The sequence below is a fragment of the Paramormyrops kingsleyae genome, chromosome 8, assembly GCF_048594095.1.
Source record: "Paramormyrops kingsleyae isolate MSU_618 chromosome 8, PKINGS_0.4, whole genome shotgun sequence".
NCBI classification, from domain to species: Eukaryota; Metazoa; Chordata; class Actinopteri; order Osteoglossiformes; family Mormyridae; genus Paramormyrops; species Paramormyrops kingsleyae.
The window spans coordinates 7,844,159-7,870,884 of record NC_132804.1 but is presented as its reverse complement, the minus strand read 5'-3'; the positions used below and the strand labels follow the sequence as shown (position 1 = coordinate 7,870,884).

Genomic DNA, 26,726 nt, shown 5'->3' with positions numbered 1-26,726 from the left:
AATGCAGTACTTTTTTATTGGATTAGTGTAATTCAACATGCTTTTTTGCATCAACGACTTCATCATTAATCAGTCATTAATCTACTTCCATACATCTGCAGTTTAATTTGAGTATCTTCCAAGAGAGTATATGCAAGTGGCGGATGCTTTAAATGCCTCACAAGTTTGGTCTCACTGGCAACAGTGGCTTCGTTGCTATAGCGACCCTCGTGTATCACAGACCGTAGCTGCAAGTGCGCCAAACAGCCCAAGCTAATGACTCCCAAATCATCCATTGCTTTTTTCATGTTACTCGCGTTGATTTTACGTTAAACACTACTTCCACCTCTGGAACCACAGTTTTTACAAACATTGCAAATCGCTATATTACTAGTTGTTGTTAAAAGCTTTAAACTTCCAGATCGCTGTTCATAATTCCCGCACGTGTAATAGCGGACTTGTCTGTATCACTCTTGGGGTGTTTCTGTTTGGTCAGCAGAGACCTCTGCAGGCCTTCCCATTTCCTCATCTGATCCTCCTTACCCTTGTACATGGATAACAGAGAAACTTACTGCAAAGGCTTATGCATATTTTTGATAATCCATCTATCCACCCATCTGGCACAAGTAGATGAATGGTTAGTTATGGTTAATTATTAAGTACACAGAATGTACACAGAAACTCAATATTAATGTTAATTATGATATTATAGTTTTGTTTTTTGTTTACCATAAACGATTGGATTGTTCACAAAAAGAGGAAAGAGGCTGGTTATAGAAAAGCACCACTTAACCAGTTTAACCTGTTTACTAAATGAAAGTAGATCACACAGTCCCTAAGTCATGCACAGAGTGACGTGCGTTCATTTAGCCTTAACTGGTAAGTTTTCATATAAGAATTTTTTAATTTAGCATTAAACGATAAGTTTGCGTCAAAGTTTTTGATAACTCATTAACAACTTGCTTTCCTTGATTGGATGGATGGATGGATGTGCATTACTAAATACACAGTTACATTCTTCAAATTTACCACATTGGCTTATGCATATTTTTATTAATCCATCTATCCACTCATTTGGCACAAGTAGATGAATGGTTAGTTATGGTTAATTATTAAGTACACAGAATGTACACAGAAACTCAATAGTAATGTTAATTATGATGTTTATAGTTTTGTGTTTTGTTTACCATAAACGATTGGATTGTTCACAAAAAAAAGGAAAGAGGAAGAGCTGGTTATAGAAAAGCACCACTTAACCAGTTTAACCTGTTTATTAAATGAAAGTAGATCATAAAGTCCCTAAGTCAGGCATGGAGTGAAGTGCATTCGTTTAGCCTTAACCGGTAAGTTTCCATATAAGAATTTTTAATAACTATTTGATTACTCACTTTCCTTGATTTTGTAGGACATTACTAACTATACAGCTTCATCCTTTTTCGTGAGGTGAGGGCTGAGGAAGGACATAGTAGCACTAAGTTACCACAGAGGCTCAACCAACCAGCTATCTGGCCCTGAGCCTTTAGTAATAGTCAATTATTTATTTACACAAAATGTAGCCCTAAGCATCTCAGTTGTGCAACATTTATAGTTACCTAGCGTGGTCATAGTTTTTCACTACAAAAAATAGTTCATAAAAGCAGGAAAGTGTCTAAATAGTGCGTTTGCCATATGACCATCTTTTGGTAACAATCTTGTATAACATACAATCAGGAAGATTCTGGAAGCTGTAGCGACAATTCGGTTGAAAGGTTTGCGCCGGGCTCAGTGAGTAATTCTGTTGGCTCACAGTTCCAGGTCTATGTGTGCATGACATTTGCATGCTCTCCCTGTTTTTTGGGTAACTTCTTCGTAACCTGGTTTCCTACCGCAGCCTAAATTTGCGGTTACCTGAAATGGTGTCTCTAAATTATTGTTGTATGTACGCTCTCTGATGTAGTGGCTTCCCATTCAGGGCACTTGCTGTGATTTCTGGCATAAGTAGAGGTGTTGACCCTGTTCTGGGTAGGAATTTAGAAAAGGGAAGGATCTAGGATTTTATATATTTGCATTTTATTCCATGACCTTTGGATGTATAACAAATCTTCAGCTTCGTTCTCCACTCTGGATAAATTGTATTTGAGTTTTTAAATTTGTCACCAGTCATAAACAAATTTTGAAATTAAAAATGGATAAAAGTAGGTTTAAAATGTCTTAGATTAAACTGTATTTGTATACTGCATTGTGTTTTTGTGTTTACATACCTTTCATTGGGAAACCTTTAACAGGAATTCTGCCTGCATAGATCACATTCCTACAGTATAAAGGAGGAAGATACCAGTAAAATGAGTCTCCCTGCAGACCTGGAAGGAGGGCAAGGCACCTCGAAATCGGGCCTCTCAAGCCAAAGAGTGGAAGAGGAAGCCGTCTCAACAACGGGCCTTTATGAGGAACATGAGGAAGAGGGATCAGACTCTAAAAGGAGCCTTCAGATGTAAGAATTATACGCTGTGCCTGTGTTCCACAGAAGATCTGAAGTCAGATTAAACCTGGAAGAGTGAACAGAGCATGGTTAAAACCACACTTTACAACATCCACTATTTTACACTAAAATATTTTGATAGTTAAGAAACAATTCAAAAGTCCTCTTTTCACAGGCATTTAAATCTAACTGGATAGTGTGGTGACACACAGAGGCTGAACTGAGGGTTTTTTATATGGACTATAAGCAAAACAGGTTTTCACAGTGAATTCATTACCATTTTGTTCCATACTGTCTGATGACACTGATTAATCAGTTTTAATTGGGTTTGGCAAGTAGAACATGAAAACAAAAGGGTGAAGGTGGGATGGAGACAGTGACTCAAATTTAATATTTGTGGTGATTATTTCCCAGATCACCTGTCTCTGACTGTTTGTCTATGAAGAGTGGATGGTCAATAGACAATCGAGAGAACTTCAATGACAATATTACATCAGACCGAGCCGAGAAGAGTAAGAATTAATATTCTTCTTCATTAAATTTCGTACTTCAGATATAAGATACCAGAGCATTGGAATACATTTTAAATACACTTTCATGGTTTTATGCTAATATTGCAGCATTAAATACATTTAAATCTGTAATCTATAAAGTGATCATATAAAAGACTTTTGGAACACAGAAACTGTATATCCATAGTTAAATGTTATTTTTTTCCTTAAGTTATGTCTATACAGATAAGCCAAGAGAAAATGAAAGCCAAACTGAAAGCTCGGTTTGAACTGACATTCGAAGGGGTCGCCAAGCAAGGAGATCCACGCCCTATGAAGGACATCTTTACAGAACTCTGCATCTCAGAGCACATAAGTGAAGGAGTCAATAATGAACATGAGCTGCTTCAGATAGAGAAAACATTTAAGAAATCAGCCCCATACCCACGCACAATCACGTACAATGACGTCTTTAAACCATTTCCTGAACAACACAATGTCAGAACTGTGCTGACAGTTGGAATTGCTGGAATTGGAAAAACGGTCTCTGTGCAGAAGTTCATTCTTGACTGGGCAGAAGGAAAAACAAATCAGGATGTTCATTTCTTGTTTTCCTTTGAGTTTCGGGACCTTAATCTTCAGAAGGATAGACAATGGAGTTTAATGCAACTTCTTCATCACTACTTTCCAGAGCTCAAGGAGATTACAGCAGATATATTTACTGAATTCAAAGTCGCATTCATTTTAGATGGTCTAGATGAGTGTCACTTTAATCTAGATTTTCAGGACAATAATAGGTTCTGTGATGCAACAAAACCAGCATCACTGGACATGATACTGACCAGCCTGATTAAGGGGGATCTGCTTCCATCTGCCCTCGTGTGGATAACCTCCCGACCTGCAGCAGCCAATCATATCTCTGAATGTGCTAATCGGCTAACAGAGATACGAGGATTCAGTGATTTACAAAAGGATGAGTACTTCAAAAAGAGATTTGTTGATCAGGACCTGGCTAACAGAATCATTTCACACATAAAGGCATCAAGGACCCTCTACATCATGTGTCACATACCAATCTTTTGTTGGATCTCAGCAACTGTTCTTCAGGAAGCACTAGTTAATGAATATACTGGAGAAATCTCTCTAACACAAATTTACATTCACTTCCTGCTTTGTCAGAGAAACATGCAGAAGAAGAAATGTTATGGGACAGATGGGGAAAATCAACAATGTGACAAAGACTTGATCTTAAATCTGGGTAAGCTAGCTTTTCAACAACTGCAAAAGGAACATTTAATATTTTATGAGGAGGACCTGAAAGAGTGTGGCATTGATGTCACTGAGACTTCACCATGCTCTGGACTGTGTGCAGAAATCATTAAAGAAGAAGTTGCAATGTCTGAAAGAAAAGTGTACAGCTTTGTGCATCTGAGCCTTCAGGAGTTTCTGGCCGCCTTGTATGTATTTCACGTGCACAGAAACAGCAACAGGAACCTACTTGACAAAAGAGGAGCTGCAACAGTATTTGAGTTACACAGGAGTGCAGTGGATGAGGCCTTAAAGAGCAGGAATGGACACCTGGACCTTTTCCTGCGCTTCCTCCTTGGCATCTCACTGGACTCAAATCAAAGACTTCTACAAGAAATACTGATCCAGACAGAGAACAGTTCAGAGAGTGTAACGGACACGGTTAAATACATTAAGAAGAAGATCAGGGAGAATCTTTCACCCGAAAAGTCCTTTAATCTGTTTAATTGTCTGAAGGAAATGAACGACAATTCTTTAGTGCTGGAAATTCAGAATTACCTGAGCTCTGGACATCTTCCAGCTAAACGTCTGTCGTCTGCACAGTGGTCAGCTTTGGTCTTCTTTTTATTGACATCAGAGGAGATGCAGGGAGTGTTAGATTTGAAAAAATACAATCGATCAGAAGAAGCACTATTGAGACTGCTGCCAGTGGTCAGATGTTCCCACACAGTTCTGTAAGTATTCCAGACTTTACAGTGATAATAACACTGAAAAGCACGTTATGTCATTGTTTAATCCAGTACAACAAGCTATACAGCATAAGATTCCACACATAAGTGAAAATACAGGTATATATATGAAATAATGGAGTGTGGGAGGTGGCTGTTAGAGGAGGGAGAGTCAGGTGACCAAGGTTTCCCATTGATTAGTTACACCTGTCCCTCCTTAGCAAAGAGAGGACGTATTGGTTACATTTTGGTTTGTTTCAGCTTTTAAACCTGACTACTATTAGATGTTTGTGATTGAGTTCCTGCTTCAGTGTTCTTTGCTATTTTCATTTGTAAACACTAAATTGTCATATTTGCATTTGTGTGAGGTTCAAACAATCCCTGTTGCATCTTACTGTAAATGAGACATTTGTTTAATACGTGTATAACAAATATACATGGATACTGCAGATATACACTTTGGGGCAAAAAACATGGACCAAAGCTTAATGTTGTGCAGTTTGGGTTTGGCCCTATTTTTTGCCCAAGAGCGAACGTGATACCATAGAGCAGGGGTGGCCAATCTTATCCGCAAAGGGCCACTGTGTGTGCAGCTTCCTAATTATATTACTAATTAGAGGACTGATTGGCTGAGGAGTCCTCACACCTGGGTTTGAACAGCTGACCTAAAGGTTATCCCAAAAACCTGCACACATACCGGCCCTTTGCGGATAAGATTGGCCACCCCTGCCATAGAGACTGCACTGCAAGTGTATCTTTCTATAAGGTGTTTGTTCCAAAGCATATTTATTGAATATTATTAAATTAAATATTTCAAGGTTGGATTAGCTTGATCAAATTTTGATGGACTCAGGCAGATTCTGTGGGCAAACAAATGTATGTTTTCATATAAATAAACAGACTGGAGATTCATTTTATTATCAGCATAAAGATTTTATTCAGTTCTAAACAAAAATGACATGGATACATCTTCTGCTCTAATTGGAGTAAAAATTAAAGGAATTCATGGATTAAATCTTCTTGAGATCTTCACTACAGTACACTGATTACTTACTGAACATACCTTTAATATGGTAACTTTTTCAGCCTGAAACAGTGTAACCTGTCAGAGGAATGCTGTGAGGCCTTGGCCTCAGTTCTCAGCTCAGACTCCCCACACCTGAGAGAGCTGGACCTGAGTGACAGTGAACTGCAGGATTCAGGAGTGAAGCTGCTCTCTGATGGACTGAGGAATCCACACTGTAAGCTGGAGATACTGAGGTCAGTATTACTGGTGCATCAACAAATGACACCAATGACCCCATCGTATATGACGTGACCCTTGGCTACCTTAGTTGTGACAAATCCCTCCTTCTGTGGCATCAGTTCTACCTGAGGGGTATTGAATATCTAGCAGATTGTTAAATAAAAGTTTCAAATAGTAAACTGATCAGTGTTATCAAACATATGAATACAAGAATGCTGGTATTCCCTAAAATGATATTTTTGAAACAAATGGTCTTTTCTAGGCTATACCACTGTAAACTCACTGGACAATGCTGTAAGCTGTTGGCCTCAGTCCTCAACTCAATCACCTCAAACCTCAGACAATTGGATCTGAGTGACAATGACCTGGAGGATTCAGAAGTGAAGCTGCTCTCTGATGGACTGAGGAATCCAGACTGTAAACTGAAGAAACTGAGGTCAGATAATTTATATTTGTATGTTTCTGTTAATCTTAATAAAAATAATGAAATTGTCCACCTTGGTAATAAAATGTTATTAAAATGCTACTGATAAATTGATGTATATATTTATGTATCCTTCAATGTCATCTTTTACCTCTATCTAAGACACGGGCTGTTAGTTCTAACAAAGGAGTGACCCATTCCCCTCATTAGAGCTAACTTGTACTGGTTTCTCTGTGAGTCACAGTATGTAAAGCAGCCATCTGTAAAAGTTCCATTTACTTGTAAGCTAGAATTCCCTTGGATATATTGATCTTTTGAGGTTGATGTACAGTATTAAGGAGGAACCTTCAATAAAAGGAAGTCGTGCAACATCACAACAAGTAATAATCATCATCCCTTAAATGATATCATCATTCTTTCATCCTTTTAGGCTTATTCAATGCAAACTGAAAGAGGAATGCTGTGAAGTGTTTGCTTCAGCATTTAGGTCACACTCCTCACAGCTGAGAGAGCTGGACCTGAGTGACAATGACCTGCAGGATTCAGGAGTGAAGCTGCTCTCTGTTGGACTGGGGGATTCACACTGTAAACTGGAGATACTGAGGTCAGTACTGTTAGGGTACTATAACTGTATAGTGGACATACTGAGGTCAGTACTGCCAGGGAACTGTAACTGTAAAGTGGAGATACTGAGGTTAGTAGTACTGAGGGATTCACATATTAATATGAATACATTTATGTTCCAGATTTTACACTTAAGTGTGAATATTTTTGGTTTGTTTGCCTGTCTGTCTGTCTGCAGGTTGTCAGGCTGTCAAGTCACAGAGGCAGGTTGTGCTTCTCTGGCTTCAGCTCTGAGGTCAAACCCCTCACATCTGAGAGAGCTGGACCTGAGCTACAATCACCCAGGAGAGTCAGGAGTGAGACTGCTCTCTGCTGGCCTGGAGGACCCCAGGTGGAAACTGGAGAAACTACAGTATGTACTTTCTAATTGCTCTTTGATTATAAAACTGGATGTGTACATTTCTGTAAGATGGACAGTAAAACAGACTGCGACAGAATGACAGTAGTGAAGTTAAATTTGTGTTTCTTCTGCTTGTTCAATAGCATGGATTATGGCGGAGAATGCAGGATCAGATCAGGACCAAGAAAATGTAAGTCTGTCTGAAGTTTCACCCTCCAAAACCATCCTGCTTTTTGACACGTCATTCTACACTGAATATACAGACATGAGGACCACCTGCTTCTCCCTTATATACTGTAGACTGGCTTTGATTGCTTTCAGAATGATGTTGTTATCCAGTGGGAATGCTTCATTTAATTGTACATGTATGTGTTTATCTGTGTAATTGATAATGTTTCTCACTTATTATTAATATATGTTTGATGCTCATTTTTGTTTGAATTTTTATTTTTGTTTCATTTCTCACTCTTCTTGACTGCAGTTGCCTGTACGCTCACGCTGGACCCCAACACAATAAACAATCAGCTGTTGTTATCAGAGACGGAAAGACAGGTGACATGGAGTGAAATGCAGGAGCCTTATCCTGATCATCCAGACAGATTCGATTGCAGGCCCCAAGTTCTGTGTAGGGAGAGTCTGTCTGGTCGCTGCTACTGGGAAGTTGAGCGGAAGAGAAACAGCAGGATTGAAGTAGGAGTGACTTACAAAGGAATCGTCCGGAAAGGAGACCATGATAATGAGAGTCTGCTTGGACGCAACAACAAGTCCTGGACTCTGTACTGCTGTGATGATGTGTACTCTCTCTGGCATGATGCCAACGCCATTGGCCTGCCATTACCCGCCTCCCGCTCCCTCAGAGTAGGAGTGTACCTGGACTGGGAGACTGGTGTCCTGTCCTTCTACAGCGTTGCCTCCGGTGAACTGACCCTCCTGCATAGATTCACATGCACGTTCACTGAGCCCCTCTATGCAGGATTTTGGGTTTATACTCATTCTGCAATGTCCCTGTGTTTATAGTGAATGTACATAATTAAAATATTAACTGATAATGGAAAAACTCAGACATTCTTTCGAATCTGTAAATACTGAATTCTGTATAGTTACAGGGCGTAAAGGTTTCTGGGTTACAGAAATTATAGCAGCCACGAACTCCAGACTGCAGAGTTACAATGCACCTCATTAAATTGGTCACAATATGTGTAACACTATGTTTATATAGCCTAAGCATGCAATGTATATTCAATATGATGTTCTGATAATGCCTGCTCACTCATTTAAATCAAACAAAATATCTAAATATTTCTATGTATTTCATTGTGCGTCAATAAAGCATCATAAGTAATTTGTTGCAATGTCAGTAATTGATTCCAAGATAGTGTCAGCTGCAATCAATAATACAATAGGGTTTGGGGAATATGCCTGTGTAAACGGGAATGTTATAGTTGTGGAGCTGGGTCTTTTTGGTGTTTTTTTTATACAATTCTTATTGTATTGGAGAGAAACCAGTCAACCTGGTCCTGAAGTGGGTCAGTACTCAGCAGTACCAGAATCCCTTTGTTTTTCTCTTCGGAGTACCAGGATCTCTTAATATCAGCTGGTACTGAATATGAAGGGAGGTTCCAGCACCAGGTACTGAATAAGAAGGGGAGTACCAGTCTCTGGTAATCAATAACAAGGGGAGTACCAGTCTCTGGAACTCAATAACAAGGGGAGTACCAGTCTCTGGTACTTAATAACAAGGGGAGTACCAGTCTCTGGTAGTCAATAACAAGGGGAGTACCAGTCTCTGGTACTCAATAACAAGGGGAGTACCAGTCTCTGGTAATCAATAACAAGGGGAGTACCAGTCTCTGGTAATCAATAACAAGGGGAGTACCAGTCTCTGGTAGTCAATAACAAGGGGAGTACCAGTCTCTGGTACTCAATAACAAGGGGAGTACCAGTCTCTGGTAGTCAATAACAATCGGAGTACCAGTCTCTGGTACTCAATAACAAGGGGAGTACCAGTCTCTGGTAGTCAATAACAAGGGGAGCACCAGTCTCTGGTACTCAATAACAAGGGGAGTACCAGTCTCTGGTAGTCAATAACAAGGGGAGCACCAGTCTCTGGTAGTCAGTAACAAGGGGAGTACTGGCACCTGTTTTTACATAGAAAGTGGAGTACTGGCACTTGTTTTTCCATAACAAAGGGAATACTGGAACCTGTTTTTCTATAACTAGAGGATTAATATAAAATAGCAATTATTGGAATTATTGCTGAATGATCATGCTTGGCACAATGGCACTTAAACATCGATGGAATATACAGTATTTAAATATGTGCCCAGGTAAGGATTATCAACACAACAAACACAACACAACAAATAATTATCTCAATGGGAAAAAGTATCATGCTGGATATCTATACAGAAATGGACTGGGTAATGTGTGAGGAATGAAAGGATGCCACATCGTTTGATGGAAATGAAAATTATCAACCTACAAAGGGCTGAATTCAAAACACCCAGAAAATCAAAGTGAAAAAATGATGCGGCAGGCTAGTCCATTCTGCAAAAATTTCATTGCAGAAGCTCAATATCGTACTCAGTAGCTTGTATGGGCCCCACGTGCTTGTCAAACACAAAGGTAACTGGTACTCACTTCCACTGCGCCCTGTAGCAATTATTAATTTCAGTGGAATGTGACTATTCCCCCCTCCCCCCCACCCTAGATAAATGCAAGCTCCTGTCGACCTAAGAATTAAATCATATCAATCAGCCCTTTCAGAATTCCACAGTACACTCACCTAAAGGATTATTAGGAACACCTGTTCAATTTCTCATTAATGCAATTATCTAATCAACCAATCACATGGCAGTTGCTTCAATGCATTTAGGGGTGTGGTCCTGGTCAAGACAATCTCCTGAACTCCAAACTGAATGTCAGAATGGGAAAGAAATGTGATTTAAGCAATTTTGAGCGCGGCATGGTTGTTGGTGCCAGACGGGCCGGTCTGAGTATTTCACAATCTGCTCAGTTACTGGGATTTTCACGCACAACCATTTCTAGGGTTTACAAAGAATGGTGTGCAAAGGGAAAAACATCCAGTATGCGGCAGTCCTGTGGGCGAAAATGCCTTGTTGATGCTAGAGGTCAGAGGAGAGTGGGCCGACTGATTCAAGCTGATAGAAGAGCAACTTTGACTGAAATAACCACTCGTTACAACCGAGGTATGCAGCAAAGCATTTGTGAAGCCACAACACACACAAAAAGAGGCTACAATTTGCACGAGCTCACCAAAATTGGACAGTTGAAGACTGGAAAAATGTTGCCTGGTCTGATGAGTCTCGATTTCTGTTGAGACATTCAAATGGTAGAGTCAGAATTTGGCATAAACAGAATGAGAACATGGATCCATCATGCCTTGTTACCACTGTGCAGGCTGGTGGTGGTGTAATGGTGTGGGGGATGTTTTCTTGGCACACTTTAGGCCCCTTAGTACCAATTGGGCATCGTTTAAATGCCACGGCCTACCTGAGCATTGTTTCTGACCATGTCCATCCTTTTATGACCACCATGTACCCATCCTCTGATGGCTACTTCCAGCAGGATAATGCACCATGTCACAAAGCTTGAATCATTTCAAATTGGTTTCTTGAACATGACAATGAGTTCACTGTACTACAATGGCCCCCACAGTCACCAGATCTCAACCCAATAGAGCATCTTTGGGATGTGGTGGAACGGGAGCTTCATGCCCTGGATGTGCATCACACAAATCTCCATCAACTGCAAGATGCTATCCTATCAATATGGGCCAACATTTCTAAAGAATAATTTCAGCACCTTGTTGAATCAATGCCACTTAGAATTAAGGCAGTTCTGAAGGCGAAAGGGGGTCAAACACCGTATTAGTATGGTGTTCCTAATAATCCTTTAGGTGAGTGTATTTCCTCACTGTGTCGTTGTTTGGCAAACTGGAGGCTCTATAACCATTGTCTATCAAGTGATACAACCTCAGTTGATTGATGAAGAAATAAAGGAGGCTAATCCATTCATTACAGGTAATGATGCTACATTGTTATCTTTATATGACAATAAACTTGAACTTGAAACTTGAAAATACGGGACAAATCTCTTACCATATTGCTACAAAACTGAATACAGCATTTTATTTTTCAATACCGGACAATCACGTAAGATATGGACAGGTGCAAACTCTAATCCTCACATTTGTGTACAACAGCACAGATATTTTTGCATTATAAAACTTATGAAAAAATAATTTTCACTATACAGTAGTGATCAAAATTAGAGAACGAGTGATATTTTTGTAATTTGTAAGTCCCTGCATATCTGAATTTGAAGTTATTCGAGCATGAATAGAACAGATATATTTTAGTTATATTTTAACATTGAAAATATTGCACATCACAAAACAAAAGGTTTAAATAAGAAACTTGAAGGTCTACAAAGCTAAAAGTAGGATTAGCTACAATCAACAAGAACAATATTTTAAAAATATTTTCAAGTATTTTAACTTTTGCATTAAACAAGTGAGTTTATCTTAACTGATGTTGACGTCCTATTCAGTCTGTATCACTCTTGCTGTGTTTCTGTTTGGCCAACAGAGACCCCTGCTGGCCATCCTTTGGAATCTCATTCCAAATCACTCACACCTGACCCTCATCTAATCCTAACCCTACTTACCCTTGTACTGTATATGGATACCTGCCTGTGTGATTTTTCCTAGTCTAACCGTTGTTAGTTTTGTAGAGGTTAGCATTAGTGCTGCTTGTCTGTCTCTCTTCATAGACAACGTTCCCTCTGCCATCTTCCCCTGAACCCTCCTAATTGTTCCTCCCGGCCTTTTGTTTTCACCCCTCGTGATCCTTTTGTTTCTGTCTGTGTGGGTGTTTTTGTTCCTAAATAAAATCCCTCTGATTCCCTCAAAGGCTGTGACAGAACTCACATTCTGAATGGTTAATCATATGTTAAACATCTTTGTTTTGAAAATGCACAAGAGCAAGCATATTTGGAAAGAGTAGGGGTGCATCCAAAATAAGAAATACATATTCAAGTCAATTAATATAACTGGGCATTGTTTAATACTGAAATTTATACAGAGACGGCACGTCCTCCTGAGGTCAGGTCAGGTCAGATTGAAGAGCATGCACTGATGCAGCGCGTTACTGCACCCCCCACATGATGAAATGCCTCGGGATCCTGGCTGGCGACCCCCCAGAGAGACACACAGTCCAGTCCCACCCTCAAATGCCCACCTGCCGCAGCCAGGTGTTACGTGGGCGTCCCCTCGGCCTGGTCCAGCCGCTTCGGTCCTCAGCAGTGAGGATCCTGTGAGCCGGATCACCCTCAGGGAAACATGGCCGTAGCGCCGTAACTGACGCTCCCTAACAATGCAGGTAATGTGCCTCATTCGGGACTCCCTGAGCTACCGCTCGCTCTACACAAAGTCAGACCAGCGGTACACAAGGATTCTCCAAAGAGACACAGTACATAAGGAGTCCAGTCTTCTTCTCAGCTCATTGGAAAATGTCTATGTCTCACAGCTATACAGTAAGACAGGGAGCAGCTGGACTCTAAAGACTTGTACATTCGTCCTCTTGCACAGATATCAGAAGCACCACACACCCCTTTCCAGCAATCTCATGACCCCCATGCTCTTCCAATCTGTCTGCTGACTTCATAAGACTCACCAGAGACATGAATGTTGCTGCTGAGGTAAGTGAATCTCTCTATGAGGTCGACATTCTCTCCGCATGCAGACGCACTACTGATGGCTGTGCCTAAGATTTCATTTTGCTTGCACCTTGGTATTTATCTGGGATTCTCACAATCCTAGACACTCAGACACCTCAGTCAGTCTCTCGAGAGTCCCAATCACAGCCTCCATTGACTCCATGAAGATCACAGCATCGTTGGCAAAGTCAAAATCAGTATAGTGTAGCATCCATGGGCTGGACACTTCAGAATTTAGCAGAATGTAGTATGGCATCCAGCTACTGTTCGCTTGTTGTCTCATTCATACTGAGGATTTGGGCAAACTGCCCCTGTTACAGACCTTATTCTGCTCATCCATCCATCCATCCATCCATCTGTTTTCTGAAACTGCTTGTCCTATTCAGACAAGGAATAACCCAGGATGTGGTGCCAACCAATTTCAGGTCAGACACCATTCACACTGACAATCTAATAACTCCAGTTCACCTTTGCATGTTTTTGGACGACCCATAGGAATCCCCACAACAACCCGGGTAGAACATGCAGGCTGCAGTCATGGATCTGGGGCAAAGACTCAAACCCAGGTCCCACATGTGTAAGGCAACTATGTCAACTACTACTGTGTAACCACCCGTATTTTGCTCACTACATAGTAAATAAGTGTGGATTTCAGATGCACCTAGGTGAGGCATGCTTCAATGGGTGGGTTAAAAAAATAAAAAAATATTCCATAACTATCCAATCAGCTGCTAAAGAGAAGCCAATGATAAGGCCTATTTAAGGCTACCGAGGCAGAAAATGTTTTCCTTCACTGAAGTTCCTTGATGGGATGGGCAGTTCCTGGTAGCAGGAGGTGCCCCCCCCCCCCCATGCACACAAATTCCTGCGCCCCCAGTTACGCCAATATAGTTTTAATTCTTAAACTAACATGTTTTTATTGTTTCCACAATTTTCTTTTCTTGTTGCAACAGAATGTGTTGGAAGAATAGGCCTGTATTTCGTTTTAGTTTCAAAATATTAGGAATAATCCAGTCTTCAGTAGACGGAAGAGAGAAAATCAGTACTCCTCTGTACCGGTTTAACTTGTTTGAAAGTAGATCGTATAATCCCTGAGCCTAATGGGGAGTGACGTACTTTGATTTAGCATTAAACGATAAGTTTGCGTCAAAGGATTTTTAAGTTTTTGATAACTCATTAACAACTCGCTTTCCTTGATTGGATGGATGGATGGATGGATGGATGGATGTGCATTACTAAATACACAGCTACATTCTTCAAATTTACTGCAAAGGCATATTTTTGATAATCCATCTATCCACCCATCTGGCACAAGTAGATGAATGGTTAGTTATGATTAATTATTAAGTCCAGAGAATGTACACAGAACTCAATAGTAAGAAGTCATTTGTTAATTATAATGTTTATAGTTTAGTTTTTTGTTTACCATAAATGATTGGATTGTTCACAAAAATAGGAAAGAGGAAGAGTTGGTTATAGAAAAGCACCACTTAACCAGTTTAACCTGTTTACTAAATGAAAGTAGATCACACAGTCCCTAAGTCGGGCACGGAGTGAAGTGCGTTCATTTAGCCTTAACTGGTAAGTTTCCATATAAGAATTTCAAATCTTTAAATAACTGTTTGATTACTCACTTTCCTTGATTTTGTGGGACATTACTAACTATACAACTTCATCCTTTTTCGCGAGGTGAGGGCTGAGGAGGGACATAGTAGCACTAAGTAGCACCACAGAGGCTCAACCAACCAGCTATCTGGCCATGAGCCTTTAGTAATAGTTAATTATTAATTTACACAAAATGTAGGCCTAAGCAGAATCTCAGTTGTGCAACATTTATAGTTACCTAGCGTGGTCATAGTTTTTTACTACAAAAGATAGTTCATAAAAGCAGGAAAGTGTCTAATTAGGGAGTTTGCGATATGGCCATCTTTTGGTAACAATCTTGTATAACAACAATCAGGAAGATTCTGGAAGCTGTAGCGACAATGCGGTTGAAAGGTTTGCGCCGGGTTCAGTGGGTAATGCTGTTGGCTCACAATTCCAGGTCTATGTGTGCATGACATTTGCATGCTCTTCCTGTTTTTTGGATAACTTCTTCGTAACCTGGTTTCCTACCACAGCCTAAATTTGCAGTTATCTGAAATGGTGTCTCTAAATTATTGTTGTATGTACGCTCTCTGATGTAGTGGCTTCTCATTCAGGGTGTTTGCTGTGATTTCTGTTCTGGGTAGGAATTTAGAAAAGGGAAGGATCTAGGATTTTATATATTTGCATTTTATTCCATGACCTTTGGATGTATAACAAATCCTCAGCTTCATTCTCCACTCTGGATAAAATGTATTTGAGTTTTTGCATTTGTCACCAGTCATAAGCAAATTTTGAAATTAAAAATGGATAAAAGTAGGTTTAAAATGTCTTAGATTAAACTGTATTTGTATACTGCATTGTGTTTTTGTGTTTACAGTACATACCTTTCACTGGGAAACCTTAACAGGAATTCTGCCTGCATAGATCACATTCCTATAAAGGAGGAAGATACCAGTAAAATGAGTCTCCCTGGAGACCAGGAGGCAGGGCAAGGCACCTCGAAATCGGGCCTCTCAAGCCAAAGAGAGGAAGAGGAAGCCGGGGAAGAGGGATCAGACTCTAAAAGGAGCCTTCAGATGTAAGAATTATACGCTGTACCTGTGTTCCTGAGAAGATCTGAAGTCAGATTAAACCTGGAAGAGTGAACAGAGCATGGTTAACACCACACTTTACAACATCCACTATTTTACGCTGAAATATTTTGATAGTTAAATCTAAGTGGATAGTGTGGTGACACACAAAGGCTGAACTGACGGTTTTTTATATGGACTATAAGCAAAACATGTTTTCACAGTGAATTCATTACCATCGTGTTCCATACTGTCTGATGACACTGATTAATAAGTTTTAATGGAGTTTGGCAAGTAGAACATGAAAACAAAAGGGTGAAGGTGGGATGGAGACAGTGACTCAAATGTGCCAGATTTTATAGTCATGTTGTTTATTTCCTAGATCACCTGTCGCTGACTGTGTGTCTATGAAGAGTGGATGGTCAATAGACCAACCAGTGCACTTCAAAGACAACATTACATCTGACCAAATGTAAGGTTACTGATAAATTAGATCACTACACCACCCAAACACAAATGCAGAAAATAATAGTAAGAGCCAAACCAAGACATTTTCGTTTTTTTTTTCACAGACCCCAAATGGGGAGGGATGAGTCGTCTGGATCAGGTTGTTTGACGAATAAAGACTCAAGTGATGCAGATGTGCTTTTCAAACAGAAGTCAGATTATCCAAGGTAATTTTGTTTCAAGATCTTCAGGATGGAATTAAGAATTCTGTCATGTTGCATTGATTATATGTTGAAGTACAATGTTTGTAAAGACACAGACATGCATCCTGACACATTAGAAGTCGTGAAAATGTATTTTACAAACTGCCTTTTAGGTGCTGGGGTGTTTTGCTATGAAGCAAACATCTGTAAATGGATGGATTGATGGATGGATGGATGGATGGATGGATGGGCATTACTAAATGCACAGCTACATTCTTCAAATTTACTGTACCACATAGCTTATGCATATTTTTTATAATCCATCTACCCACCCATCTGGCACAAGTAGATAAATGGTTAGTTATGGTTACTTAAGTACACAGAATGTACACGGAACTCAATAGTAAGAAGTCTTTTGTTAATTATGATATTTATAGTTTTGTTTTTTGTTTACCATAAATGATTGGATTGTTCACAAAAATAGGAAAGAGGAAGAGTTGGTTATAGAAAAGCACCACTTAACCAGTTTAACTTGTTTACTAAATGAAAGTAGATCACACAGTCCCTAAGTCATGCACAGAGTGACGTGCGTTCATTTAGCCTTAACTGGTAAGTTTTCATATAAGAATTTTTTAATAACTATTTGATTACTCACTTTTCCTTGATTTTGTGGGACATTACTAACTATAGAGCTTCATCCTTTTTCGCGAGGTGAGGGCTGAGGAGGGACATAGTAGCACTAAGTTACCACAGAGGCTTAACCAACCAGCTATCTGGCCATGAGCCTTTAGTAATAGTCAATTATTAATTTACACAAAATGTAGCCCTAAGCATCTCAGTTGTGCAACATTTATAGTTACCTAGCGTGTTCATCGTTTTTCACTACAAACAAAAAATTGTAGTTCACGAAAGCAGGAAAGTGTCTAAATAGGGAATCTCCCTGGAGACCAGGAGGCAGGGCAAACCACCTCGAAATCAGGCCTCTCAAGCCAAAGGGAGGAAGAGAAAGGCGTCTCAAAAATGAGCCTTTGTTAGGAACATCAGAAAGAGGGATGAGACTCTAAAATGAGCCTTCAGATGTAAGAATTATACGCTGTGCCAGTATTCCTGAGAAGATCTGAAGTCAGATTTATGAACCTGGAAGAGTAAACAGAGCATGGTTAACACCACACTTTACAACATCCACTATTTTACGCTGAAATATTTTGATACTTAAGAAACAACTCAAAAATCCTGTTTTCACAGGCATTTAAACCTGGATAGTGTGTTGACACACAAAGACTGAACTGAGGGTATTTGTTTGATATGGACTTTAAACAAAACAGGTTTTCACAGTGAATTCATTACCATCGTGTTCCATACTGTCTGATGACACTGATTAATCAGTTTTAGTGGGGTTTGGCAAGTAGAACATGAAAACAAAAGGGTGAAGGTGGGATGGAGACAGTGACTGAAATGTGCCAGATTTTATAGTCATGTTGTTTATTTCCCAGATCACCTGTCATTCGCTGTGTGTCTATGAAGAGTGGATGGTCAATAGATCAACCAGTGCACTTCAAAGACGACATTACATCTGACCGAGCTGAGAAGAGTAAGAATTTCAACAGTATTTGCTTTTAACACAGTTCATGTTTAATAGCTATATGTTCATATATAAAATCCTAACTAGAGCATCATTTATAAATCACAAGATACCAGAGCATTGGAATACATTTTAAATATACTTTCATGGTTTTGTGCTAATATTGCAGCATTAAATACATTTAAAACTTCATCTGAAATCTATAAAGTGATCATATAAAAGACTTTTGGAACACAGAAACTGTATATCCATAGTTAAATGTTATTTTTTTCCTTAAGTTATGTCTATACAGATAAGCCAAGAGAAAATGAAAGCCAAACTGAAAGCTCGGTTTGAACTGACATTCGAAGGGGTAGCCAAGCAAGGAGATCCACGCCCTATGAAGGACATCTTTACAGAACTCTGCATCTCAGAGCACATAAGTGAAGGAGTCAATAATGAACATGAGCTGCTTCAGATAGAAAAAGCATCTAAGAAATCAGCCCTAAACACGCGCACAATCACGTACAATGACATCTTTAAACCATTTCCTGAACAACACAATGTCAGAACTGTGCTGACAGTTGGAATTGCTGGAATTGGAAAAACGGTCTCTGTGCAGAAGTTCATTCTTGACTGGGCAGAAGGAAAAGCAAATCAGGATGTTCATTTCTTGTTTTCCTTTGAGTTTCGGGAACTTAATCTTCAGAAGGATAGACAATGGAGTTTAATGCAACTTCTTCATCACTACTTTCCAGAGCTCAAGGAGATTACAGCAGATATATTTACTGAATTCAAAGTTGCATTCATTTTAGATGGTCTAGATGAGTGTCACTTTAATCTAGATTTTCAGGACAATAATAGGTTCTGTGATGCAACAAAACCAGCATCACTGGACATGATACTGACCAGCCTGATTAAGGGGGATCTGCTTCCATCTGCCCTCGTGTGGATAACCTCCCGACCAGCAGCAGCCAGTCAGATCCCTCCTGAATGTGCTAATCGGCTAACAGAGATACGAGGATTCAGTGATTTACAAAAGGATGAGTACTTCAAAAAGAGATTTGATGATCAGGACCTGGCTAACAGAATCATTTCACACATAAAGGCATCAAGGACCCTCTACATCATGTGTCACATACCAATCTTTTGTTGGATCTCAGCAACTGTCCTTCAGGAAACACTAGGTAATGAAAATGCTGGAGAAATCTCTCTGACACAAATTTACATTCACTTCCTGCTTTGTCAGAGAAACATGCAGAAGAAGAAATATCATGGGACAGATGGGGAAAATCGACAATGTGACAAAGACTTGATCTTAAAACTGGGTAAGCTAGCTTTTCAACAACTGCAAAAGGAACATTTAATATTTTATGAGGAGGACCTGAAAGAGTGTGGCATTGATGTCACTGAGACTTCACCATGCTCTGGACTGTGTGCAGAAATCATTAAAGAAGAAGTTGCAATGTCTCAAAGGAAAGTGTACAGCTTTGTGCATCTGAGCCTTCAGGAGTTTCTCGCCGCCTTGTATGTATTTCACGTGCACAGAAACAGCAACAGGAACCTACTTGACAAAAGAGGAGCTGCAACAGTATTTGAGTTACACAGGAGTGCAGTGGATGAGGCCTTAAAGAGCAGGAATGGACACCTGGACCTTTTCCTACGCTTCCTTCTTGGCATCTCACTGGACTCAAATCAAAGACTTCTACAAGAAATACTGACCCAGACAGAGAACAGTTCAGAGAGTGTAACAGACACGGTTAAATACATTAAGAAGAAGATCAGGGAGAATCTTTCACCCGAAAAGTCCTTTAATCTGTTTAATTGTCTGAAGGAAATGAACGACAATTCTTTAATGCAGGAAATCCAGAATTACCTGAGCTCTGGACATCTTCTAGCTAAACGTCTGTCGTCTGCACAGTGGTCAGCTTTGGTCTTCTTTTTATTGACATCAGAGGAGGTGCAGGGAGTGTTAGATTTGAAAAAATTCAATCGATCAGAAGAAGCACTATTGAGACTGCTGCCAGTGGTCAGATGTTCCCACACAGTTCTGTAAGTATTCCAGACTTTACAGTGATAATAACACTGAAAAGCACATTATGTCATTGTATAATCCAGTACAACAAGCTATACAGCATAAGATCCCACACATAAGTGAAAATACAGGTATATATATGAAATAATGGAGTGTGGGAAGTGGTTGTTAGAGGAGGGAGAGTCAGGTGAGCAAGGTTTCCCATTGATTAGTTACACCTGTCCCTCCTTAGCAAAGAGAGGACGTATTGGTTACATTTTGTTTTGTTTCAGCTTTTAAACCTGACTACAGATTCCCTCCCCCCCATCCCCATCCTACTGTCAACGAGATTTATTCCCTGAAATCCCAAACATACATGGATACTGTCGATATATATGCTATCATGTACATTGCATCATAAGTATATCTTTTTATAAAGCATTTGTACCAAAGGGTATTTCAAATACAGTAGAACCTTGGAACTCAAACACCTCTTAACTTGACCAACTCAGACATTGATGGGTCTGAATTTTGTACCTCGACCAAACTCCTGGAACTCGACCATTCCTGCTTAAACTTGTATGGGTTGCGACGCGTTCAACTCTACCAATTTGGACCTCGAACTAGTCGGTCGTGAACAATTTAGGTACAACTCAGCAGAAAACTCGAAACATGACAAAAACCAGACCTGCTAAAACTTGTACAGGTCGAGACACATCTGTGATGGGCTGAAACAAAGGCTAACAGACCTACTGTGAGGCTGATTCCCTATGAATCAATCCCAGTCTCATGGTACCAAGTTCAATGTGCGAAAGCTGTGGTCCTGTGTTCGGAGTGTTTTTTTTTTTTGTGCTTTGTCTACAGTACATTTAGTGACAAGAGTAATCATGGTCCCTAAGAAAGTGAGCAGTGATAACAACAAACCGAGCATGAAAGTGTTGAGAGTAACAGTAGAAAGGAAATTATAGTGAGACTTGAAGTTGGGATTGTCGTTTATTTCATGTTTGTTGTTTTTGTATGTGTTCTTTTTTTATGTGTGTATTAGTTTTATATTGATTGGTAATGCTTTTCATCATTAGGTTGGTAGATAAGTTTAAATAGGCAATTATTTGGGGGTCTGGAATGGATTAAATTCATTCACATTATTCCTTATGGGGAAATTTGACTTGGACTTCAACCAAATCACAGTCCGACCAGCCTTCTGCAATGAATCAAGTTTGTGTTCCAAGGTACCACTGTAAATCTATTAAGGTTGAATTGCCTTGAACAGTTTTTCTGATACCAACATATGCATCCATTTTCATTTAATTTTACAAACTGAATATTAATTTTATTTTTAGCATAAATACTTCATTCAGTTCTGTTTATATGGAAACTGAAGTTTGGAGTAAAAACTAAGCGGAATTTTCAAATGAAAGGAATTCATAAGATGAAAATAAGGATTGATATTTATCCCTTACATGAGATTTTCTGATAATACAGTACACTGATTACTTACTGAACATACCTTTAATATGGTAACTTTTTCAGGCTGAATCAGTGTAACCTGTCAGAGGAATGCTGTGAGGATTTGGCCTCAGTTCTCAGCTCAGACTCCCCACAGCTGAGAGAGCTGGACCTGAGTGACAGTGAACTGCAGGATTCAGGAGTGAAGCTGCTCTCTGATGGACTGAGGAATCCACACTGTAAGCTGGAGATACTGAGGTCAGTATTACTGGTGCATCAACAAATAACACCAATGACCCCATCGTATATGATGTGACCCTCGGCTACCTTAGTTGTGACAAATCCCTCCTTCTGTGGCATCAGTTCTACCTGAGGGGTATTGAATATCTAGCAGATTGTTAAATAAAAGTTTCAAATAGTAAACTGATCAGTGTTATCAAACATGTGAATATAAGAATGCTGGTATTCCCAAAAATTATGTTTTTGAAACAAATGGTCTTTTCTAGGCTATACCACTGTAAACTCACTGGACAATGCGGTAAGCTGTTGGCCTCAGTCCTCAACTCAAGCACCTCAAACCTCAGACATTTGGATCTGAGTTACAATGACCTGCAGGATACAGGAGTGGAGCTGCTCTCTGATGGACTGAGAAATCCACACTGTAAACTGAAGAAACTGAGGTCAGATAATTTATATTTGTATGTTCCTGTTAATCTTAATAAAAATAATGAAATTGTCCACCTTGGTAATAAAATGTTATTAAAATGCTACTGATAAATTGATGTATATTTTTTTTGTATCCTTCAATTCCATCTTTTACCTCTATCTAAGACACGGGCTGTTAGTTGTAACAAAGGAGTGACCCATTCCCCTCATTAGAGCTAACTTGTACTGGTTTCTCTGTGAGTCACAGTATGTAAAGCAGCCATCTGTAAAAGTTCCATTTACTTGTAAGCTAGAATTCCCTTGGATATATTGATCTTTTGAGGTTGATGTATTAAGGAGGAACCTTCAATAAAAGGAAGTCGTGCAACATCACAACAAGTAATAATCATCATCCCTTAAATGATATCATCATTCTTTCATCCTTTTAGGCTTATTCAATGCAAACTCAAAGAGGAATGCTGTGAAGTGTTTGCTTCAGCATTTAGGTCACACTCCTCACAGCTGAGAGAGCTGGACCTGAGTGACAATGACTTGCAGGATTCAGGAGTGAAGCTGCTCTCTGCTGGACTGAGGGATTCACACTGTAAACTGGAGATACTGAGGTCAGTACTGTTAGGGTACTATAACTGTAAAGTGGACATACTGAGGTCAGTACTGCCAGGGAACTGTAACTGTAAAGTGGAGATACTTATGTCAGTACTGTAGGGAACTTTAACTGTAAAGTGGAGATACTGAGGTTAGTAGTATTGAGGGATTCACATATTAATGTGAATACAATTATGTTGCTGATGTTGAAATTAAGTTTGAATGGATTTTTATTTGGTTTGTTTGCCTGTCTGTCTGCAGGTTGTCAGGCTGTCAAGTCACAGAGGCAGGTTTTGAGTGTCTGGCTTCAGCTCTGCATGCAAACCCCTCACATCTGAGAGAGCTGGATCTGACCTACAATTACCCAGGAGACTCAGGAGTGAGACTGCTCTCTGCTGGCCTGGAGGACCCCAGGTGGAAATTGGAGAAACTACAGTATGTACTTTCTAATTGCTCTTTGATTATAGAATTGGATGTGTACATTTATGTAAGATGGACAGTAAAACAGACTGCGGCAAGAAATTTGTGTTTCTTCTGCTTGTTCAATAGCATGGATTATGGCGGAGAATGCAGGATCAGATCAGGACCAAGAAAATGTAAGTCTGTCTGAAGTTTCACCCTCCAAAACCATCCTGCTTTTTGACACGTCATTCTACACTGAATATACAGAAATGAGGATCACCTGCTTCTCCCTTATATACTGTATGCTGGTTTTTCTTGCTTTCAGAATGATACTGTTATCCAGTGGGAATGCTTCATTTAATTGTACATGTATGTGTTTATCTACGGTACATGGACAAACATATTAGGCCCCCTGCCCATTACACCCACCGGTAATTTATGACATGCCACTCTAAATCCATAGGCATCAATAGGGAGCTGCTCACCCCTTTTGCAGTTTTAACAGCTGCCACTGTTCTGGGAAGGATTTCTATAAGACTTTGGAGTGTGTCTGTGGGAATTTCTGCCCATTCATCCAGAAGAGCAATTCTGAGGTCAGGCATTGATATTAGACATGAAACCTGGCTCACAGTCTCCGTTCTAGTTCATCCAAAAGGTGTTTGATGGGGTTGTGGTCACGGCTCTGTGCTGGTCAGTCAAGTTCTTCCACACCAAACTCACCCAACCATGTCTTTATGGACCTTACTTTGTGTACTGGGGCAAAGTCATGCTGAACAGAAAAGGGTCTTCCCTAAACTGTTCCCAAAAAATTGAAAGCATAGAATTGTCCAAAATGTCTTGACATGGATACCTCACAAATGCTCTTCTGGATGAATGGGCAAAAATTCCCACAGATACACTCCAAAACCTTGTGGAAAGCCTTCCCAGAAGAGTGACAGCTGTTATAGCTGCAAAGGGGGGGGGGGGGTAACTCCATACTGATGCCTATGGATTTAGAATGGGATGTATTTCATATAAGTCCCTGTGGTTGTAATGGCCAGGTGTCCCAATTATTTTCTCTGTATAGTGTATGTAATTCATAATGTTTCTTACTTATTATTAATGCATGATTGATGCTCATTTTTTTTATTTTTAATTTTTGTTGCCATTTCTCACTCTTCTTAACTGCAGTTGCCTGTACGCTCACGCTGGACCCCAACACAATAAACAATCAGCTGTTGTTATCAGAGACGGAAAGACAGGTGACATGGAGTGAAATGCAGGAGCCTTATCCTGATCATCCAGACAGATTCGATTGCAGGCTCCAAGTTCTGTGTAGGGAGAGTCTGTCTGGTCGCTGCTACTGGGAAGTTGAGCGGATGACAAACAGCAGGATTGAAGTAGGAGTGACTTACAAAGGAATCGTCCGGAAAGGAGACTATGATAATGAGAGTCTGCTTGGACGCAACAACAAGTCCTGGACTCTGTACTGCTGTGATGATGCCTACTCCTTCTGGCATGACGCCAGCGCCATTGGCCTGCCATTACCCGCCTCCCGCTCCCTCAGGGTAGGAATGTACCTGGACTGGGAGACTGGTATCCTGTCCTTCTACAGCGTTGCCTCCGGTGAACTGACCCTCCTGCATAGATTCACATCCACGTTCACTGAGCCCCTCTATGCCAGCATAAGGGTTTACCCTCATTCTGCAGTGTCCCTGTGCCAGCTGAAATAGACCTCCAAGTCCTGCAGGAACACTGACCTCCAGCCTTTATTTAGCTTTCCACATGTACATAGTTAAAATATGTTCACTTATAGTGGAAAAGACTCAAGCACTCTGTAGAATATGTAGAAAATTACAGCATACTGCTGAATTACCATATTTACAATAAATCTATTCTGTTCTTTCTGTTGTATACTTTTGTGATTGCATTTTGTACCTCTTTCTTCCCACTGTCAATTAAATGGGACAGTTTTTATTCAGACAGGTTACTGTTATTATTATTATTATTTTATGATTTTTGTTGATGTTACCTTAATTCAGCTTTATTAATTCAGTGCCTGTCACATCAGGACCAGAACCCAGTTTGGTAGCTAACTTCCACGGCCATAGTCATTGCTAATGGCCACACCCACATCCAGATGATGTCAGTGCACAGTCAGCCACACCTCACAGTTCTTACATTTTGTGATGCGACGGGCGACGGCCAGCTGGGAATCCACTGCACACCAGCTGGAGAGGATCAGCACCACACACACTGCACACCAGCTGGAGAGGAACAGCACCACACACACTGCACACCAGCTGGAGATGATCAGCACCACGCACACTGCACACCAGCTGGAGAGGATCAGCACCACGCACACTGCACACCAGCTGGAGAGGATCAGCACCACGCACACTGCACACCAGCTGGAGATGATCAGCCTGGGAGTCCAGGGGACTACTGCTTAATCTATTGACTGTGTAATAATAAATAATAGTAATTAAACATATTTGGCTTTAACTGGTCAATAAATAATAAAAGCGCCTTGTTTTAAGATGATGTGAGGGGGATATAGGGCTCTCAAAGGCACACTTAGGTTTGCTTCATTAACAAGAATAAAAATTGAAAATACAAGAGATTATAGGTTTATATAAAAAGGTGACAATAAAACACGCATACATAGAAAGTGCAAATTGTTATTATGGTTATTGTGATAATTGATTGAATCAACACATTGACACTGCAGAGCTATTCACACTCGGACGTGTCATCATCACCTACCTTCACTCTTAGACTGGGGAGCCCGTTTCAGTCCTGGCAGGAGACCAACACGTGAGTCTCGAGAAAGTGCCGGGCGATGCGCGCTCTATCCCACGGCTGAGCTCCAACCAACACCAAGATCTCCCCCTTCTTTTATACTAAATTTAGGCACCCGTGCAGGCAGGGGACGAGCTGGCCAGGCTCACCCCTCCCCTCAGGCAATGTGCTGTCTAATTTCCAATTTTGTCCGAGTAAGCCGCTTGCAGTTTCAGAAGTGATAAGACAAGTTTCTATAATCAATGCGCCCCCCCCCCTCCTCCAGAGGATGGGGTGAGCGTCCTACACACACTGACCACTAGGTGCGGTTTCAATCAAAGATAGTTAGACAGGTATCCTTGGGCAATGCTTTCCCCTCTTCCAGAGGATGGGCTGAGCGTCCTACACACACTGACCACTAGGTGCGGTTTCAATCAAAGATAGTTAGACAGGTATCCTTGGGCAATGCTTTCCCTTCTTCCGGAGGATGGGCTGAGCGTCCCACACACACTGACCACTAGGTGCGGTTTCAATCAAAGATAGTTAGACAAGTATCCTTGGGCAATGCTTTCCCCTCTTCCAGAGGATGGGGTGAGCGTCCTACACACACTGACCACTAGGTGCGGTTTCAATCAAAGATAGTTAGACAGGTATCCTTGGGCAATGCTTTCCCTTCTTCCGGAGGATGGGCTGAGCGTCCCACACACA

General features: G+C 40.4%; 2 protein-coding genes across 7 annotated transcripts; both read left to right on the top strand.

Moving 5' to 3' along the window:
- Positions 1-1,256: 1,256 nt before the first annotated feature.
- Positions 1,257-8,862, top strand: LOC111858609 (NLR family CARD domain-containing protein 3-like). Its single transcript, XM_072715113.1, has 10 exons — positions 1,257-1,322; positions 2,244-2,449; positions 2,852-2,949; positions 3,161-4,910; positions 5,991-6,164; positions 6,413-6,586; positions 7,005-7,178; positions 7,377-7,550; positions 7,682-7,728; positions 8,020-8,862. Exons 2-10 carry the CDS (start codon positions 2,301-2,303, stop codon positions 8,553-8,555), a joined length of 3,276 nt encoding a protein of 1,091 aa, XP_072571214.1. The 5' UTR covers positions 1,257-1,322; positions 2,244-2,300; the 3' UTR covers positions 8,556-8,862.
- LOC111858623 (NLR family CARD domain-containing protein 3-like) lies at positions 1,284-25,218 on the top strand. Of its 6 annotated transcripts, none has more exons than XM_072715105.1 (12): positions 1,284-1,322; positions 15,772-15,942; positions 16,317-16,406; positions 16,507-16,608; positions 18,078-18,175; positions 18,445-20,197; positions 21,690-21,863; positions 22,112-22,285; positions 22,700-22,873; positions 23,118-23,291; positions 23,406-23,452; positions 24,429-25,218. In XM_072715105.1, the coding sequence occupies exons 2-12, from the start codon at positions 15,824-15,826 to the stop codon at positions 24,968-24,970; spliced, it is 3,447 nt and encodes a 1,148-aa protein (XP_072571206.1). In that variant the 5' UTR covers positions 1,284-1,322; positions 15,772-15,823; the 3' UTR covers positions 24,971-25,218. The 6 variants fall into 6 exon arrangements, with proteins under 6 accessions (XP_072571206.1, XP_072571205.1, XP_072571203.1 ...); XM_072715104.1 differs by lacking the exon at positions 1,284-1,322 and adding an exon at positions 14,759-14,858; XM_072715102.1 differs by lacking the exon at positions 1,284-1,322 and adding an exon at positions 14,764-14,858 and having other exon boundaries at positions 15,789-15,942.
- Positions 25,219-26,726: the final 1,508 nt, after the last annotated feature.